The sequence below is a fragment of the Heptranchias perlo genome, chromosome 10, assembly GCF_035084215.1.
Source record: "Heptranchias perlo isolate sHepPer1 chromosome 10, sHepPer1.hap1, whole genome shotgun sequence".
NCBI classification, from domain to species: Eukaryota; Metazoa; Chordata; class Chondrichthyes; order Hexanchiformes; family Hexanchidae; genus Heptranchias; species Heptranchias perlo.
Window position 1 is genome coordinate 60,063,361 of NC_090334.1, and position 20,772 is coordinate 60,084,132.

Consider the following 20,772-nt stretch of genomic DNA (forward strand, 5'->3'; position numbering starts at 1 on the left):
TGTACACATCAAAAGCCATGGTTCCTATTTAAAGCCTATATATATGGAAATGTTGAAATAAACTTTAAATAGGAAATTTCTTAAACACCAAGAGATTAATTGACTTAGATTTTTCAAATAATTTATTTATTTATTAAATTCTGTTTCTTTTGAGTTCTAAAATGCATTCAACTAATTATTAGTTTTTACAGTGCTAAGTTTGCCACATGCTGAAGGATATATGCTGTGTAAATGTGGCCCCTTCTTACCCTCCTCCATAAATATTAGTAGCTTTTACAGCTAGAGGGCTTTGTGCCAAACAGAACAGGTTTAACTTGTCTGTGAAGATTTATACCACAGTGCAATGCATGACTGCCTTTGCATAGGTCATTTCAGAGGTCAGCAGAATGAATGTATAGGACAAGCCTTGAGCCATTTGTATCTTGTCTGTGAGGCAAAGAAAGTTAGACAACATCAGGATGAAACAGTATTAAAAAATCTACTACTGTGTAGGCCATTTGTAGATATATAATTTATAAAATGAATTCATTTTTAATGCTTAATACTTAAAAGGGATTGAACTGATTTGAAAAAGATTGACTTGCTGGCAAACAGCCAGTTTTGTGAGGGGAGGGACGGAGTGCAGAGATTAATTAGATTTTGCGAAGTGTTGCAGCAAATGTCTGATTGGCATCAACATGTGTAATGGCAACTGGTGCAGTACTAAGTAGATGTACAAATACAGCCTCAACAAACCTTCTAGTATATAATCGTGCATTTTATACATTTTTCCATAATAACAACTGTATTTTAACCCATTCATCATTAAAGCTGTCATTTATCATCAGGCACTTGGCACTAGCATACATGCCAAGGTCAGACCATTGTCGATGGTAAGGATTTGTGAACAGAGTATAAACCCATTGAATTGAATAGATTTTTTTTTGACAAAGGGATATGCACAGATGCCAGTCACAATTTTTCGTAGTAGTGAGCCCCAATGAAAATAAGTGGGACTTGACAGACTACTTTTTACCAATAACTGTGAATGCAAAAAGTAGTGATCTACACTTCTATGGATTCTGACTATTTGCAATCAGTTAAGTTTGGTTTGGGAGGAGATAGTAAACTCATTCAGCAATAATTTTGGTTCAGTGTTGTATGATGTGGCCATGTGATTATTTGTTACTTGTGTAATTGGCCTCCAATTTGAAGACTTTAAAGCTTTTAGACAGTTTAATGCTTAATTAATAAACAGAGGCATAGGGTGCAAAGGCAAAGAGGCGGCCATCTCAGATTGTGGGCATATTATCCAATGAAGCAGACTGTGATAATAAATTCTTTGCTGTGGTTTTGTCTGGCTGCCAATGCCAGGACTGGTCAGTGTGTAGGAGCTGGAGAGTATCACTCGAGCTCACCCCATTCACTGTTATCTACCTGAATGGTGGGCACAGGACTAGTCGCAGAAGAAGAGCAACAGATGCTGGTAAAAGTAAGCAATACTGAAACCCTCAATGTTTGAGCAACAGCAGCAAAATGTTCAGTTTGTGAAGCATGTGGGGTTGACAGGTGCAACAAGTTGTCACTCATATTTGCCTGTTGCAGGGGAAGGAGAGAAAACTTGTAGAGTTGGAGGGGGCATTCACCTAACTGAGTGAGTGGGGAGGGTTTGAAGAAAAAGGGAGAAGAATCTAATAGCATGGGGGTGGTACCTCTAACTGCTGAGATTGGGAGCAACGGTTGTTGTTGGGACTTAGAATTGCTGCTTGTTTTGGTAGCTTTAATGATTAATTTCATTTAAGTCATTGAACTTTCTAATTTTTTTTCCAGTTTACTTAATTTACTATAATTTCTTCAACATTTCTGTAGTTCAAGGTTTTCCTGGTGTCTTAACAGCCTTGACGGTCTACATTTTCCTTTTTCTTAAGCAAATGAAAAAAATGACTTGAAACAGTGTAAAAAATTTTCACACAGTTTTATTTGAGTCTTTGGATCCATTGTCTCGTTCAGAAAGAATATGGATATCTGGAATATTTTGAACCTATCATGAAATGCATGAATTTTATAATGTTATTTTGAAAATGATTGTTTATACTTTCTGGGAGCCGAAGAAGATGGCCTCAATTGTGATTCTCTCAGTATAATTTTCTAACATGAGATACTAATTACTGTAATGCCATCTGAAAATGTTTCCTAATCATACATATTATTATATGGCAGGATTAAAGAATGCAGTTAGCTCTGTAAATAATTAAACTTTAGCATGTTTATAAGCAAGCATTGGAGAAGAGCAAAATTTGATCTGAACTTTATACCAGAGGACTTGTATCTAAGTGCTTTGCCATGCCAGTATATTGGAACATAAGAAACTAAGAAGTTCTACTATCTCTTTATATTTAAATTGGAATCGTAAGGTATTAAAATACTTATGAGCTACAAAATTCATTAAATGAAGCCACTTTTGTCTACTTTAATAGTTGTATTTTTTTCAGAAATGAGGTTGAAACCTCCACTGGCATAACAGGTTTTGAAAGTCATTTGTGCCCTCAGGGTTATTAGAATGTGAGGTGATCATCTAAAAGATCTGAGAATTGGTCCAAGGTTTGGTAAAAACAAACTTGATGTTAAGTAGAAAAATGACTGGAATGCTCAAAACCCACAGAAAAATTTAGCCTGGTGTCTGGTTAAACAGAACATAATTACTCTTTTTATTTTCACTAAATCTAAGTAAAAACAGTGAGGGAAAGAAAAATACTAGGCAATTTGTTAGGTTATTAAGGGTGGTATTGTATTATTGTAAACCAACTGGGTATACCAGTGCATATATAAAAGACTAAAATGTATTTCTTTAAATATACTAAGAGCAAAATAGCAACTCAGTACTGCAGTTATTGAGGTAAATATGCTGACGACAGAATAACATTTAGGTCAATGATCATAACTCAGAATAGATAAAGAAAAACTGAGTCGAAAACAAAGTTTTTGGACTGGAAAAGAGGGATGAAAGTGGACCGAGCCCAGATTAATTTGAAGAAGATTAAAACATCAGATCAGGAGTAGAAAAAACTTAAGCCGTATAGCATGCAGACTAAAAACATTTTGTCCAGGCGTAAAGAGGTTTTGGCTAAAGCCAGAGTTCCATAGTCATTTAAGGGGATTACGTCCAAAATTAAGTCTAAGAAGGAGGCGTATGATAAAATTAAGACTATTAATATAGAATAAAACCAGAAGGATAATTGAAGTACAAATGAGAATCAAAATTATTAGAAGGGTGAAGAGTGAGTAAGTAAGAAATAAAGACTGTAGAGAAAATAAGGAGTTATAGCAAAAGTTATAAGCATATCAAAAACAAGAGGATAGTGAAAGAAGAGCTGCAACCACTAAGGGGCAATGAAGGCAATCTTAGAGTACCAAAAAAAAGCAATGGAAGAGATACATAACAAGTATTTTGTATTCACAGACTGCAGGAGTACCAGGGGAATTGATATAAAGTTAAGAAGGAAACTATATCAAAAGGGATTATGACATTTAAAATTTTACAGCACAGAAGGAAGCCATTCAGCTCATTGTGTCTCTGTTGAGTTGATAAATCACCTGGCCCAGATTGTCTACAGTCTATAATACTGAGAGGCTTGTGATGAGATACACAAACCATGAGCTTCCAAAATTCTTTGGAAATGCGATTTGCAAAAAGGATTGTAAGATGACAAATATTACTCAAATAATGGGACAAGCCATTTATATGTTAGTTAGCTTTTAAAGTAGGGAAACTGTTTGAGACCATAAGGGGCAGCGCTAATGAAAGGATATTTAAAAGGATAAGGGCTAATATTCTCATAAGGGGGAAAGGAAGGGTATCCAAAGCTAGAGCACCCTGGATGACTAAAGATATAGAGATTAAAATGAATCAGGAAAAGGAGGTTTATGATAAATATCAGGTTCATAATGCAGCAGAGAACTAAGCTGAATACAGAAAGTGCAGAGGAGAACTGAAAAAGGAAATAAAAGGGGCAAAGAGAGTGTATGAGAATAGATTCACGGGTAACATAAAAGGGAACACTAAAGTCAAAGGAACGGCTCTTGTGGAGGCAGAGGGCATGGCTGAGGTACTGAATGAGTATTTTGCATCTGTCTTCATAAAAGAAAAGGAAGCTGCCAATGTCACAGTAAAGGAGGAGGTAGATGAGAAATTGGATAGTATAAAAATCGATGAAGATGAGGTATTTCAAAGGCTGGCAGTGCTCAAAGTAGAAAAGTCACCCGGTCCAGATGAAATGCATCCTAGGTTGCTGAGGAAAGTAAGGGTGGAAATAGCAGAGGCTCCGGCCTCAATTGTCCTTAGATATGGGAGTGGTGGCAGAGGACTGGAGGGTTGCAAATGTTACAACCCTGTTCAAAAAAGGGGAGAGGGATAAACCAGGTAACAACAGGCCAGTCAGCCTAACATCGGTGGTGGGGAAACTTTGAGATAATAATCCGGGACAAAATTGTCAATTGGAAAAACGGGTTAATTATATGTTAATTGATGAAGTAATGGAGAGGGTTGATGAGGCTAATGTGGTTGATGTTGTCCATATAAGGACTTTCAAAAGATGTTTGATATAGTACCACATAATAGGCGTATTGTTGAAGCCCATGCACTAAAGGGGCAGTGGCAGTGTGGACACGGAAGTGGCTAAGGGACAGAAAGCAGAATATAGCGCTGAACTGTTGTTTTTCACACAGGAGGAAAGTGTACAGTGGTGTCCCCCAGGAGTCGGTGTCGGGACCACTGCTCTTTTTGATACATATTAATGACCTGGACTTGGGTATACAGGGCATAATTTCAAAGTTTGCAGATGACACGAAACTCGGAAAAGTGGTAAACAGTGAGGAGGATAGTGGCAGACTTCAGGAGGACAAAGACAGACTGGTGAAATGGGCAGACACGTGGCAGATATCATTTAACACAGAGAAGTGTGAAGTGATGCATTTTGGTAGGAAGAATGAGGATAGGCAATATAAACTAAATGGTACAATTTTAAAGTGGGTGCAGGAAGAGAGAGACCTGGGGGGTTGCTCACAGAAATTTTTGAAGGTGGCAGGACAAGTTGATCAGGCTGTTTTAAAAAAAGCAAACTGGCTTCTTGGCTTTATAAATATAGGTATTTAGTACAAAAGCAAGGAAGTTAATCTTTGTAAATCACTGGTTAGGCCCCAGTTGGAGTATTGTATCCAATTCTGGGCATCACACTTTAGGAAGGATGTCAAGGCCTTGGAGAGGGTGCAGAGGAGATTTACTAGAATGGTACCAGAGACGAGGGACTTCAGTTACATGTAGAGACAAGAGAAGCTTGTTGTTCTTAGAGCAGAGAGGGTTAAGGGGAGATTTAATAGAGGCATTCAAAATCATGAAGGGTTTTGGTGGAATGAATAAGGAGAAACTGTTTCCAATGGCAGAAGGGTCGGTAACCAGAGGAAACCGATTTAAGGTAATTGGCAAAAGAGCTAGGGGTGAGATGAGGAGAATTCTTTTTACGCAGCGAGTTATTATGATCTGGAATGCACTGCCTGAAAGAGTAGTGGAAGCAGATTCAATAGTAATTTTGAAAAGTGAATCGGATAAATACTTGAAGGGGAGAAAATTGCTGGGCTATAGGGTAAGAGCAGGGGAGTAGGACTAATTGGATAGCTCTTTCAAAGAACCGGCTCAGGCACAATGGGCTGAATGGCCTCCTGCGCAGTATGACTCTGATTCTAATCAGAGGCAGTAAACACAAATTTGTAAAGGATCAATCATGTTTGACTAGTTTAATCAGATTGCTCTGAGGAAATTATCAAATGTATAAACAAAGGCAATACAGTGCATGGGTATAATTGGACTTTCAAAAAGTATTTGGGAAAGTGCCACTTGTGAGACCTTTGAAGATTAAGGCCTATGATATTAAAAGTAAAGTGGTGGAATGGATAGAGGGATAGCTGAAGGACAGAGAGTAGTAAATGGACTTTTCTTAGATTGTGGCTACTTGTGTGCCCCATGGATTTGTGTTTAGTCCTTGTTCTCCATTTATATAAATGATTTGGCATGGGCATAGAGGGACTAATACCAAAATTTGGCAGATACCACGGTCGCCAATGGTGGGGTGAAGGAAGTGGGGATGCACAAGAAGCCAGAGTTGTTGTTAGGCTGCAGAATGTTACAGAGATAGGGTGGGGAAAGGCCATGGAAAGGATTTGAACATTCAGATAAGAATTTTAAAATTGAGGCATTAATGGACAGGGAACCAATATAGGCCAACGAGAACAGGGTGAATGGGACTTGGTGTGAGTTAGGATGTGGGAAGCAGAGTTTTGGATGAGCTCAAGTTTATGGAGTGTGGAAGATGGGAGGCCGACCAGAAGAGCATTGGAATCGTCAAGTCTGGAGTTAACAAAAGCATGGATGAGGGTTTCAGCAACAGATGGGCTGAGGCAGGGACAGAGACTGGCGATGTTACGGAGGTGGAAGTAGGCGGTCTTTCTGATGGAGAGAATATGGAGTCAGAAGTTCAAATCAGAGTCATATAGGACGCAAGGTTGTCAACAGTTTGGTTCAGCCTGAGACGGTGGCTAGGGAACGAAGTTTGTGGCGGGGGCCGAAGATGATGGCTTTGGTCATCCCAATGTTTAATTGTAGGAAATTTCGGCTAATCCAGGACTGGATGTCGGATGAGTGGTCTGACATCCCAGAAGCATTGGAGGGGTCGAGAGAGATGGTAGTGAGGTAGAGCTGGGTTGTTGTCAGCGTACATGTGGAACGTTACGGTGTGTCTTTGCATAATGTTGCACAGGGGATGCACATGAGAAATCGGAGGGGGCCAAGGATAGATTTTTGGGGGACTCCAAAGGTAATTGTGCAGGGACCGGATGAGAAACCATTGCAGGGGATTCTCTGGATATGACTGGATAGGTAAGAGTGGAATCAGGCGATGGCAATGCCACTCAGCTGGACATGGTGGAGTGGTGTTGGAGGAGGATGGTGTGGTCAACTCTGTCAAAGGCTGCAGACAGGTCAAGCAGGATGAGAAGGGATAGTGCACCGTGGTCACAGTCACAGGATATCATTTGCGACTTTGATTAGGGCTGTTACTGTGTGGCAGAGACGGAAATCTGATTGAAGAGGTTCAAACGTGGAATTGTGAGAAAGATGTGCACAGATTTGGGAGGCGACAACATGTTCAAGGGAGACTGCAGAAATACATCCAAGTTACAAGAGTGGGCAGATCTGTGGCTAAGGACCTTCCACGTAGATGAATGTGCTGTAGTACATTTTCAGAAAAATAACATAATGGAAATATAGCCTAAACTCTCAAAGGCAAGAAGAAACAGAGATGCACATCTAATTGCGGGTAGAAAAGGCCATCAACAGGGCAAATGGAATTCTGAGTTTAATATACCAAAGCACGAAGTACAAAAACAAGATGACAGTGATGAATCCGTACAAGACATCAGCTAGGCCACAGTGGAGTGCAGTTTTGCACCCCCCCCCCCCATTATAGAAAGCACATTAGCGCCATAGAAGAGGTACAGTGTAGATTTGAAGAAAAAAGGTAAAGAATGACCTAAATTTATGTAGCCTTAGTATCTGAGACCTGTCCAAGGAACAGTTGCACAGATTGTGCTTTATGTAGGCAAAGGGCCATAGTGCAAAATAGAACTAAGATGACGAGCAATCTTAAAAAGACAAGTCGAAAGGCATTGTGTCTTAGGGCGCGGAGCATTCTCAATAAGTTAGATGAATTAACAGCGCAGATAGATATTAATGGTTACGATGTAGTTGCGATAACAGAGACATGGCTGCAGGGTGACCAAGGATGGGAACTGAACATCCAGGGGTATTCAGTATTTAGGAAGGACAGGGAAAGGAGGTGGGGTAGCGTTGTTAGTAAAGGAGGAAATCAATGCAATAGCGAGGAAGGATATTGGCTTGGAAAATCATGATGTGAAATCTGTATGGGTGGAGCTAAGAAACACCAAGGGGCAGAAAATGTTGGTGGGAGTTGTCTATAGGCCCCCAAACAGTGGTGGAGATGTAGGGGAGGGCATTAAACAGGAAATTAGAGGCGCATGCAAGATGGGTACAACTATAATCATGGGTGACTTTAATCTACATATAGATTGGTCAAACCAAATTAGCAATAATACTGTGGGGGAGGAATTCCTGGAGTGTGTACGTGATGGATTTCTAGACCAATACTTGAGGAACCAACTAGAGAACAAGCGATCCTAGATTGGGTATTGTGCAATGAGAAAGGATTAATTAACAATCTTGTTGTGCGGGATCCCTTAGGGAAGAGCGACCACAACATGTTAGAATTCCTCATTAAGATGGAGAGTGAAGTAGTTGAATCCGAAACTAGGGTCCTGAATCTAAATAAAGGAAATTACAAAAGTATGAGGTGCAAGTTGGCTATGATAGATTGGGGAACTTTACTAAATGGGATGACGGTGGATAGGCAATGGCTAATATTTAAAGAACGTATGCAGGAATTACAACAATTATTCATTCCTGTCTGGTGCAAAAATAAAACAGGAAAGGTGGCTCAACCGTGGCTTACAAAAGAAATTAGGGATTAGATCCAAGTATTAGATCCAAAGAGGAGACATATAAAATTGCCAGAAAAAGCGGCAAGCCTGAGGATTGGGAGCAGGTCAGAATTCAGCAAAGGAAGACAGAGATTGATTAAGAGGGGAAAAATAGAGAATGAGAGTAAACTAGCAGGGAACATAAAAACTGACTGTAAAAGCTTTTATAAATATGTCAAGAGAAAAAGATTAGTGAAGACAAATGTAGGTCCCTTACAGTCAGAAATGGGAGAAATTATAATGGGGAACAAAGAAATGGCATAACAATTAAACACATACTTTGGTTCTGTCTTCACAAAGGAGGACACAAATGACCTCCCAGAAATGTTAGGGAACCAAGGGTCTAGTGAGAGGGAGGAACTGAAGGAAACCAGTATTAGTAAAAAAAAATAGTGCTAGGGAAATTAATGGGGCTAAAGGCTGACAAATCCCCAGGACCTGATAATCTACATCCCAGAGTACTAAAGGAAGTGGCCCTGGAAATAGTGGATGCATTGGTGGTCATCTTCCAAAATTCTATAGACTCTGGAACAGTTCCTACAGATTGGAGGGTGGCAAATGTAACCCCACTATTTAAAAAAGGAGGGAGAGAAAAAACAGGGAATTACAGACCAGTTAGCCTAACATCAGTAGTGGGGAAAATGCGATTATAAAAGATGCGATAACAGAACACTTGGAAGGCATTAACGGGATTGGACAAAGTCAGCATGGGTTTATGAAAGGGAAATCATGCTTAACAAATCTACTGGCGTTTTTGGAGGATGTAACTAGTAGAATAGATAGGGGAGAACCAGTGGATGTGGTGTATTTGGATTTTCAGAAGGCTTTTGAAAAGGTCCCACACAAGAGGTTAGTGTGCAAAATTAAAGCACATGGGATTGGGGGGAATATACTGGCATGGATTGAGAATTGGTTGACAGACAGGAAACAGAGAGTAGGAATACACGGGTCTTTTTCCGGGTGGCAGGCAGTGATTAGTGGGGTACCGCAGGGATCAGTGCTTGAGCCCCAGCTATTCACAATATATATCAATGATTTGGATGAGGGAACTGAATGTAACATTTCCAAGTTTGCAGACGACACAAAAGCTGGGGTGGAACGTGAGCTGTGAAGAGGATGCAAAGAGGCTCCAATGTGATTTAGACAAGTTGGGTGAGTGGGCAAGAACATGGCAGATGCAGTATAACGTGGATAAATGTGAGGTTGTCCACTTTGGTTGTAAAAACAGAAAGACAGATTATTATCTGAATGGTGATAGATTGGGAAAAGGGGAGGTGCAACGAGACCTGGATGTCCTTGTACACCAGTCACTGAAAGTGAGCATTCAGGTGCAGCAAGCAGTTAGGAAGGCGAATGGTATGTTGGCGTTCATTGCAAGAGGATTTGAGTACAGGAGCAGGGGTGTCTTACTGCAGTTGTACAGGGCCTTGGTGAGACCACATCTGGAGTATTGTGTGCAGGTTTGGTCTCCTTATCTGAGGAAGGATGTCCTTGCCATGGAGGGAGTGAACGAAGGTTCATCAGACTGATTTCTGGGATGGCAGGACTGACATATGAGGAGAGATTGGGTCGACTAGGCCTATATTCACTAGAGTTTAGAAGAATGAGAGGCGATCTCATCGAAACATATAAAATTCTAACAGGACCAGACAGACTAGATGCAGGGAGGATGTTCCCGATGGATGGGGAATCTAGAACCAGAGGTCACAGTCTTAGGATACGGGGTATGCCATTTAGAACCGAGATGAGGAGAAATTTCTTCACTCAGAGGGTGGTGAACCTGTGGAATTCTCTACCACAGAAGGCAGTGGAGGCCAAGTCATTAGATGTATTCAAGAAGGAGATAGATATATTTCTTAATGCTAAAGGGATCAAGGGATATGGGGAAAAAGCAGGAACAGGGTACTGAGTTAGATGATCAGCCATGATCATTTTGAATGGCGGAGCAGGGCCGAAGACCGAATGGCCGACTCTTGCTCCGATTTTCTATGTTTCTTTGTAAGTACAATGCCACAACAGTGTAATGCCAGAATACAAAAGAAATACCAGTTTTTTTTTGTTATAAATCTAAATTCAAAAGAAATAATTTTGTGCAAATTGTGAGAAAGTTAAATTAAACTAAATGCTCCTTTGCTTGCAGCATTTGTTTTGGTGTCTTAATTTAAATATGACCCTTTTGTGTTCCTGAAAACATTCTGCTGAACAGTATTGTTGTTGCAGCTGCTACACATGCTTGCTCTGTCAGCTGAAAACTGTCATAGAAAGGTTTCTCCCCTGCCCCCATCCACCTGAGTCGATTAAATATGTGTAAATCACTTAAACACTACAAAAACTTGTATAAATACTGTCTTTAGAATAAGATATTTAGCACATCCTAATCACAAAGCACAGAATTTAAAGCTCAATTAGGGTTTGCTATCTTTTTAAAAAATCTCATGAATTCTCAGTGAGTTTTGGTGTAGTTTACAACTAGATTGGTTGCTGGCTCACCCAGCAAATCAGTAAGCTTTAATTTATTTCCCAAAATAGCTACCACCTTGACGGAATGAAAGTCAGCATCAGCTTCTGAGCAAATGTCAGCTGTTTAATTTATCGCCATGTAGTCCATGAATATATTCATCCAAAGCTGAATGTGCCCTGTATCGTGCTTCTTTTTAAAAACGTGTAAAATTTCAGAATAATATTTTCATATAGTTGTTTACTGAGAATCCTCTCTCACACAAGTACCATTTATGATAAAACATGTGTTATATTTGGGCTGGCTTCTTGCAAATCAAAACTCAAAATAACTCCCTTATCTCCCTTTATTTTATTTTTGAATAATTTCTGAAAACTTTGTTGGAAAAACTAACAACTGAGCATTCTTTTTTAAAACAAAAAGTAGAAGAGGAAGAAAGCCCGGCATTTCCTACTGGTTTTTGTGACCTTTGGAAGGAGCCAGAAATCTACAAGCACCTGCCAATCTAGAGAAACGTGAGCCATTTAGCCATTATAGTTATCTGCAAATCAACTGAGAAACAGTGACCATTTGATGTGCCTAAGGAATTAGCCTTTAACCGACCTTAAGTTGTAGATGAGTTAGGCCATGTGGCCTTAAAGGGATGCGCTGGATTACGTCTTACCAGCAGAATAATACACTGCACATGGCATGTTATAATGCTTCTATCATTATAAAAACAGGATACCCTTCAAGTTTGAGACTAACACCACAGGCGATCCAATACTATGGGCGTCATTTTAGCACCCGCTATCGGGTGCGTTCCTGGCAGGGAGGGGGCTCCGAAAATCAGAGAATTCCGGAGTGGGTTGGGAGCCCGACTCCAACCCGCCCACTTCCGGGTTCCCCACTGACGCGCCGGCGTGCGCGCGCAACCCCCGATGGTGGGAATCCCGCAGGCAATTAAAGCCAGCGGGATGCCACTTGAAGCTATTTACTATGCTTGTTCAGGTCATTAACTGACCTGATTAAGGGATTATATGAGGAGGGGTGGGATTTTAAAGCAAACTGGGACTGTTTCCCACACTGGTGGTGGGGGGGGGGGGGGGGGGGGGAGACCCTCACCCATTGCAGGAGGACACTCTGTCACTTGGGACAAAGTTTGGCCTCCACCACCCTCCTCCTGACAATCAAAGTCACCAACTTGCACACTTACCCTGGGGTCCAGAGACATGTACCTACCTAGCGGACCCCCTCAGATGTACGTCTTCCGGATGTGGGCCGCCGTAGCTGCAGTCATGACCTCCTCGGAGGGCGAACAGCATCACCAGTCTCACCATCCACACCGTCCACCTGTGACACGTGGAGCTCCACAACAGAGTGCTGTGACACATCCACCTGTACAGCAGGAGGGATGGCAACCACAGAGAGAGATGCGTCGCAGAGGGCACTACCCTTGCCACAGGGTCCACAGACCGAGGCTCAGCTTCCTGGACCTCTCTGAGCAGCAGTGCACACGGAGGCTCAGAGTCACTTGACATGTAGTCGTGGACATCTGCAGCCTCCTTCATGCCAAGCTGCTCCAGGCTGGCCCGAGCAGCATCTTCTTGCCTGTCGCTGTCAAAGTCACCACTGCCCTCAACAACTTCTCCTCCGCATCCTTCCAGGGTGTAACCGGGGACATCGCCGACGTCTCTCAGCCGTCTGCACAAAAGAGCCCTGCAAATACACCTACACCCACTCTGCAGTGACACAATGGGTGGCATCAGTTGTGGGTCTTCATTGTGATCCTCAGGAAAGGGTATTATTGCACAAACCAGACAAGATTCGCGAAGACATGGCAGTAGTGGTGCCAATATAATATGTGATGTGAGTTGGTCAGAAATTCAATATAAGTAACAACCATGACAAACCCTCAAACACCCTTGTGCATCCCCTTCATGCTCACGACACGTTTGCCTTACGCTGCCTACTGCACATATGTGATGCATGCCCTGTGGCTGCAGCACAGGTAGTGGCAGGTTGAGTGAGGCTGACCGTGAAAGAGATGCATGAGAGGGTGAGTATGAGACAGAGTCATGAGATTGTATGAGGATTGGGTTGAGTGGTAGTGGCGGGATGAGTACTGGCGAGGTGAGTAAGTGCAGGTAAGATGAGGATGAGGTTTGAGTGGGTATGAGGGGTGATGTGACAGAGTAGTGTTGGCAGTGCAGAAGGAGATGTGGGGTGGGGGCGGCGCTGTGGCAGACGGAGTGTAGGGGAAAGAGTAAGTGTACTCACTTCGGCGGACCTACTGAGGTCATTGGAGCGCCTCCTGCATTGTATGCAGGTGGACGATATGTTGGTGATGCAGGTGACCTCCTCTGCCACCTCGAGCCAGGCCTTCCTGGTGGCAGAGGCAGGCCGCTTCCTCCCGCCTGCCGGGGGGGAAGATCTCTGTCCTCCCCCTCCTCCTCACCCCGTGTATTGATACCTGGAGTGAGGCATCATTAAACTGGGAGCAGCCTTCCCCCTGGGCTGCTCCATGCTGTAATTTTTGCGATTTGTTGCAGCATCTGTCAGTGGAGGACTGCCCCTTTAAATAGAGCTCCTCCAGCTGACAGATCTTACTGCGCATGCGCAGCCCGCCCGACGCGCAGATCAGCAGTGGGGAACCCGGAGGACAAGGTAAGTGGATCCAGTTGGGCTACGATCGCGCGGGTGGCTGACTAATTTCACCGGGCGCGTTACCCACGCGCCCGATAGCCCCCCTGCCGAGAACCCGCAGCCCTGGTAACATCGGGCCCTATATGTTAAAAGTATTGCAGGACAATTTTGTTAGTGGACAAAACAAGCTACCATCAAATAAAGACTTAAACATTTGTTTTCTGCCTTTTTTAAACTGATTTGTCCAAAGTTTTATTTATTCAACAGCTCTGAGTCAAATTTATATTGTGGCTTTGTTGGCATTGACTTTTATAGAAATTGGGATGTATTTAGAATTCTATACACTTACATGAGATATGCTTAGAATACATTATCTGATATCAAAATGATAACACTAATGAATGATAACACTAATGATAACATTAATAAAGATAAGTGTTTTTATTTCAGTAGAACAGAGAAGCTTACGATAGATTTAACAGAAGTTTTTGAATTTCTGAAAGGTTAAATAGTGAAAGATTGTTTCCATTGGTTGGTGAACTGATAACAAGTGTGCGCATACACAAGATTGTTATTCAAAGAACAAAGGGGGAAGTTAGAAGAATATTTTCACAGCAGGCTATTACAGCCTGGAATGCTTTACCACAAGTGGCTATTGAGCAAAGACTATAACATCATAAAATGGAATTAGATAGTTATTTGAAATGGATGTATATTTTTTAAAAAAGGGGGGAAAATAGGGAAATGGGATTGGAGTAGTTAGTTCCAGTTGACGACCTAGCACCAGCGTAGGTGCGGTGGGCTGAATGGTCTCCTTTTGTGCTGTAATTTCTGTGATTCTGTACATTTAAAGTAAATGGGTTAAAATTAATATTTGAACTTTGGCTTGTCAGACTCCCATGAAGTAATCTGCAGCTGTACTATTCAGTGGTGATAATGGCGGTGCATTGATATTGGTGCTGCATGCCTTTAGTTCTCTATTAAATGCACTAAGTTTGGATTTTCTGTGTATATCAGAAATAACCCTTTTAATAGGCAATGTATTTTGTAAACAGGGTCAGCAGATATCTTTGCAGCCAATGCCAAAGGTAGAAGAGGCACTGTATGTCTACCAGCCGCTGCGGATAGAGACATATGGACCTAAAGTTCCAGAATATGAGCTCCTTGGTAGACTAGGGTAAGTAATGAATTTACATCCACATGGTGACTGCCCTGCCCAGTTCTTGCTGAAAGGATTATGAGCTTACAATAACTCTCAAATGCACTATATCTATTTCATCCACAGAGATTTCCCCTTTTAAGTTTTTCCATAGAAATCATATGACATGTTTTCCTACAAAGCTTCCTGCAAACCCCCCTCCTCCCCACAAAACACTGATTTTCAGAGCTGGTCCCCGTTGCCGCACCTGTTAAGTACTGCTGCATTGCTCTGGGAACGGACTTGGTGCTGCAGGCACGAATTCCTGATCTATCACAAGGCCAGGAATTCCCACTTGTAGCCTGCAACACAAGGCTGGCTCCAGTAGTGTAGGTTACGAGCTGCATCTGGGATCATCAGTGAGAAGATCATCAAGGAGCAGAGTTGTAATAATTTCCTAGTTAGATCCCTTGGATCAACAATCAGCTGTTTCATTCCAATCTTGCTGATTTGTCACCCCAGGACGTAAAGATTTGCATACCTGGCTATACTTCTGAGCTTGAGTATATGAGCATAATTAACATATGAAAGGATATTCAGGGAATTAAGTCAGTATTTCTATTAGTACTCTGATAGTAAAGTGACTTTCATGCAGTTTACTTTGTTTTTAATATCTACTCAATTGATTTCAGTTGTATAATTATGCTAATTGTGTGGTAATTCAATTAATTAACTGTTACTTTTAATACCTGTCTTTCTTTCTACCTCCCCTCCATGAAATATGACAGTTAAGTCCTGTGACTGACGCATTAACTTTATTTGGATAGCTCTGTTTGCCGCTAGGTGGAGCATTGCATGGAAGCAAGGACCCCATCCTGGAAAGGGAGAAACTAGATACTAATGTGACTTTCTGTACTTGAGTTGTGCTTCCTGTCATCTGACCATACAGTGACCTTGCTGACGCCTATTCATAACTGAGACTTAACTGCCAGCATGAAGGAGGATATTTGGGGACATCTGCAAAGGAGAAATTGGGATTTAAAAAGAACATGTATTTTGGGTGTGGGGAAGGGAGGAAAAGAGTTGCTCGTAACTGAAAAACAGATGCATGTTGAGAGTCTTGGAAATTAATTTGTATGCTGTTACCCTTGGCTATGCTGCCTTAGAGAACGTCGACTTTATCACTATTGAGTCAAAGCCAAGATCCAGAGTCCTGTGTGCAAAACTTGCTGATATAGATGTCAGTACAGAACCAAATTACATCAGTTCCTTGCTTCAAAGACTGGATTAGCAGGTTTTTTTTATTGATTACTTGACAGACAGCATAGTTATTGCATATTATTTTGCAGGGACATAGATGATATCTTATGGAACATGTTGCACAATAATGTTTGTCTGAGAGAAAATTTGTGTTTTTTAAACCTTACAGAATGGGAATTGAGGTGAAGTACTCTCAGGTAAGTTGTATTTGCTTAGGAGGTCTGGAGATAATTTTATTGATGTTTCCTCAAAAGTGTTATTTTTCCTACACTACAGTATTATAGTAACCTACCCACTCCAAATTTCCATAAGTAAAGTCCCTGTAACTAAAGTCAAACCTGATTATTGCGGAAAAATGTCATGCTTGCTGCTAATGATGTTTTATTGCTGTCCGACCCAAATCTTTCTCATCAACCTTGCCATCCTATTTGTATGATAAGTTGGCTTAGCTTGATTTATTTTATGGTAGAATGTGAAAGACCCTTGAAAACATTTTTACATGGTTATACATCATTGAGGCAGATATGATCAGGAACCTACAGAAATTATATTGATCAAAACACAAGGACAGTGATAAATAAATTTGAGAAATCTTGATCTTATAGGTCAGTGTTTGTGCATCTGAATCAAGTGTGTCTTAATTTGTGCTAGTAAAGAGCTCCCAAAAGGTCCATATATTTACCACAAAAGCCCAATTCCTTGTGAATTGGTACTCAGAAAACCTAGGTGTATTTCAGTGCTGTTTGTAGGTCCACTGGATGAGTCCAGAGGAAGAAATATTGCATGACTTCTAATGTCTCACTCATTGAACCAAAAGAATTATGTTTGAGGTAGTAAGGAGGATTGAATACAATAGAAAGAAATGAAGTACCGTTCAATTAAGCAGAAAATTCAGTTTTTCAACATTGTATAAGCTAAGACCACATGCTTGAGAAAAAAGTAAAAAGACTATCCTCCAGGCAGTTTGTCTTTAGCCAGCTCAGCATAGTAAGGAACCATTAAAGCATTCCGTTACTGATGTCTGGTTCCAGACGGTCATGGCTCTGATATCCTTGAGTAAGATTTCCGATATGCAGAAATCATGGGTACGTTTCATGTCTGGCCAAACAATCATAGCCAAAGTTTATTTCAGATCCACTGGTTGGGGAGCAAACTAAGAGAACAAGTGAAAACAGGAGACGTAAAAGCACAGTGACACATCAAGCGTTGATGCAAAAATAAAACAGCCTGGTACTTAGCTGATATAGGATACTTGCTTAAGTTGAGCATATTGTAACCCTCCGAATTAAATAAGGATAGTCTAGAAATGCCAATACCATTAGCATGCCTGCTGCATCTCAAGGCTTGGCTTCTCCAGTGCCTTCCTATCTGTCTTCCCTGCATTCACCTCCCAATGTCCAACTCATCCAAAATATCAAAGCTCGTGTCCTTATGTGCATTAGGTCTCATACTCCTGTTTTTCCACCCCCCCCCCCCCATCCCAATCATGTTTCAAGCTCACGTTTTTACCTTTGACAACAATGTATCGATTTCAAAATTCTTATCCTCATTTTCAAATCACTCTGTGGTCTCAACCACAAAAGAGTGATCTAATTTCCATTCCTGCTTATACTCTGTTCATGTAATACCAAGTTTGTTTTCATCTCTTGCTCCTTTTGCTCGAACATTGGTGGTTGCTTTTTCAGCCACTGTGTTCTTGCCATCTGGAATTGTCTTTCTCTGGTTCCCTCCATCCTGCTACTTTTCTCCCTGCTTTCAAAAACCTCCTCAAAGCCCTTCTCTTAAACAATGCTTTCTGATCTATCCAAGTATCTCTATTTCTATCCCCTTTCCTTTTACTTGAATGTCCATCCTTCCGCCATTATAAAGCACTCTGGAATATCTTAAGCACATGAGTGCTATATCAATGCAAGCTGTTGTTGAAATATGATATTCCTGGAGATATACTACTTTGCTCACCAGTGGGTGGGTGGGGGAGGAGGGAAAGCTGAACTCCTCCAGCTGCAAATGCATTGTTTTGTCACTGGACAGCCTACCTAGACCAAAAACAAGGGGAGTTCTTGTGCTTTATGTTACCCTCTATTTTAATCCCAAGAATTATCACAAAGCCAAAATAAGAGCTGAGCTAGGATGATATGTAGTATCTTATTTAATACTGACATTGTTTACTCTATCAAAACCCCATATAATTTTGAACACCTCCTAATAAATCTCTGTTCTAAGAAGAACCATTACACCTTCTCTAATCTCTCCACATAACTGAAGTCCCTTATCCCTGGTATTATTCTGGTAAATCTCCTCTGCACCCTCACCAAGGCCTTGCTATCCTTCTTAAAGTGTGGTATTTTATATCCATGCTGCCACTGCCCCTTTAATGCCCTGGGCTTCAATTTTGCTAACAAGTCTATTATGCTGCATTGTTGATTGATAAGTTACACAGTGTGCTAGGTGGAGCTTTGATTTTGAATGACTGCTAATATGACTCAGTACTGATATATAATAAATTTTAAAAAATGCAAAATTGGTGCAAATTGGCCAGTCACTATTCAGATTTCATGCATTTTTTAAAGCAGTTGGAAGAAGAGTACTGGAAGTTTATTTTCCCATAGCTTAGATTTAAGAAAACTACTAACAATTTATCTGACTCTACTCCCTATTTTGTTTGGTTTTCATTCAATTTTCCTGTCTTCTTTTGTAGCCGGTCTGCTCATTTAAGGCACATCCTGTGAGGAAGTGGTCTAAATAGATCCTGAGGTCAGTTAGAGGCTAATTATTGTTGGAAGTTTCTCTATATTAGCAGCTGCTTGGCTGTTCTCTTTGGGCAGCAGACAGGTTATCTCAAGGTCAGAAAAATGATTGGAGTTCTTTCTCTTTTTGTAAACATTTTCTTTGATCAATTGTGATTTGTTGATGTTTTGAACAAAGTATTATATCTGGAACGTGATGAATGCTCTCAAAACTTTTGTGTAGAGGTTATGTCTACGGGTGCCACTATCATTGCTGAAGAACTCAGTTACACGGAAATCCCAATTACCTCCTAGTTGAAGTTTTCATGTGTCCTCACATAGGACTGACCTGGCATGGCAAAACTCAGCTCCTTGCTTTAATATTTTATACAGTGTTGAATTCAGCGTGGTTGCCAATACATACAGAGCACATGAAAAGAAGCGAGCAAAGTGGGGTTCTACAGTGACACAGCGCCACTGCAGACTGGGCAAAATGAGGAGAAGGGAGCATTTCCTTTTGCTGCTGGTGGCTGTTTTTAGCAATTTCTATGTACCTCTTTTGGAGGGAGAAATTTTAAGTGAAAGATCCTGATGCAAACGAATGAGGAGTGCTCTGAACATACGAAAAGGAAGGACAGGTAAAAATCAACTGGTTTATCGAGCTTGTGTACTATCTGGGTACCCTAGAATAAATATTGTATACCAATTGTTTCATAACTAGTTATTCAATGTTAATTTATACTAAAAATACATTAAAAGTACGGCTGGTTTCTGAAATGAGTGGGCTGGAAACTATAAATTTTATTTTTACGCTTAAAGACCGTTAACACTTGATTTTTAAAAATATATGGTATTTTATGATCTAGATTAACTAGATAGCTAGTTACTTGTGCAATATCTAGTATTATGATGCACAATTAAGACAGTTTTATATAAAATGCTCCCTTTGGTAGAGTTTAGGTTTTGACACTGTAGGCATACAAGAAAATACTAAGCAAAACATTTAAATTTATTCATAAACATATTTGTAAAAGGCTGATCAGGAGCTGGGATTTCTGGAGTTACTGCTAGTTGTTAGGAACACGATGCTGAACCAGAGAAAAGCACTGGGAAGTGCTAACAGTTAATGGACAAATTTGCATCTTTTGTGTGGCGATGGGGGGATGGGAGAGAGAACAAAATATCTATCTCACAGGTAAATACATAGAAGTTACAACACAGAGAAAGGCTATTTGGTACAACCACTCCATCTCAGCGATTACCCTCCATGGGAGCAAATGGTCCTAATCGCATTTATCATATTCCTTCATCCCCTTTTGCTTCATCGTCCTGTATGAACTAATGTTGAATATTGACATAGTTTCTGTGTCAATCACTAACCCAAGAAGTGAATTTTACAGCCTAACAACTCTTCTCCTACCCTCAGTTCTATATCTAAGTTTTATCTAGTATCTATGGCTCCCCATTCTAGACCTCTCAACTACTGGAAACAGTCTGTTTCTATCTACCCTTTCCCATCCTTTCATAATTTTAAACACTTCTGTCTTATCACCTCATAATCTGCATTGTTCTAATGAAAAGAGCTCCAATCAATAAGAGTCTTTCTTCGTATTTGTATTTCCTCAAAGCAGGCAGCAGCCTAGTGATTCTGTGTTGTACTCTTTCTAAAGCCTCAATATCCTTCCTACAGTGTGGAGGCCAATATTGCACAGAGTATTCAGGTTTTTATTGAGGTTTTATATAGGCTTATCATCACCTCTTGACTTTTATAATCTATGCTACTTGTAATAAAACAAAAGTTTCATTCAATTTTTTTACGGCCTTATCAACTTAAGGTGCTGCCTATAATGTCCTTTGAACCTGTCTCAATTGCTGTGCTCTTCCACAGCATCAAGCCTACTTCCATTCAGAGTATAATTACTGCTGACATTTTGGTAAAAAATAAATCATTCACAGTTATTGATAATGAATTCCATCTGCCA

General features: G+C 40.8%; 1 protein-coding gene across 1 annotated transcript in view; it reads left to right on the forward strand.

Moving 5' to 3' along the window:
- The window catches only part of mnat1 (MNAT1 component of CDK activating kinase), a 149,725-nt gene that overhangs the window by 58,675 nt on the left and 70,278 nt on the right, over positions 1 to 20,772 (forward strand). The window contains exon 7 of the mRNA XM_067991906.1: positions 14,722 to 14,843. Within this exon, the coding sequence (XP_067848007.1) occupies positions 14,722 to 14,843 (122 nt within the window). The remainder of the gene's footprint in view (positions 1 to 14,721; positions 14,844 to 20,772) is intronic.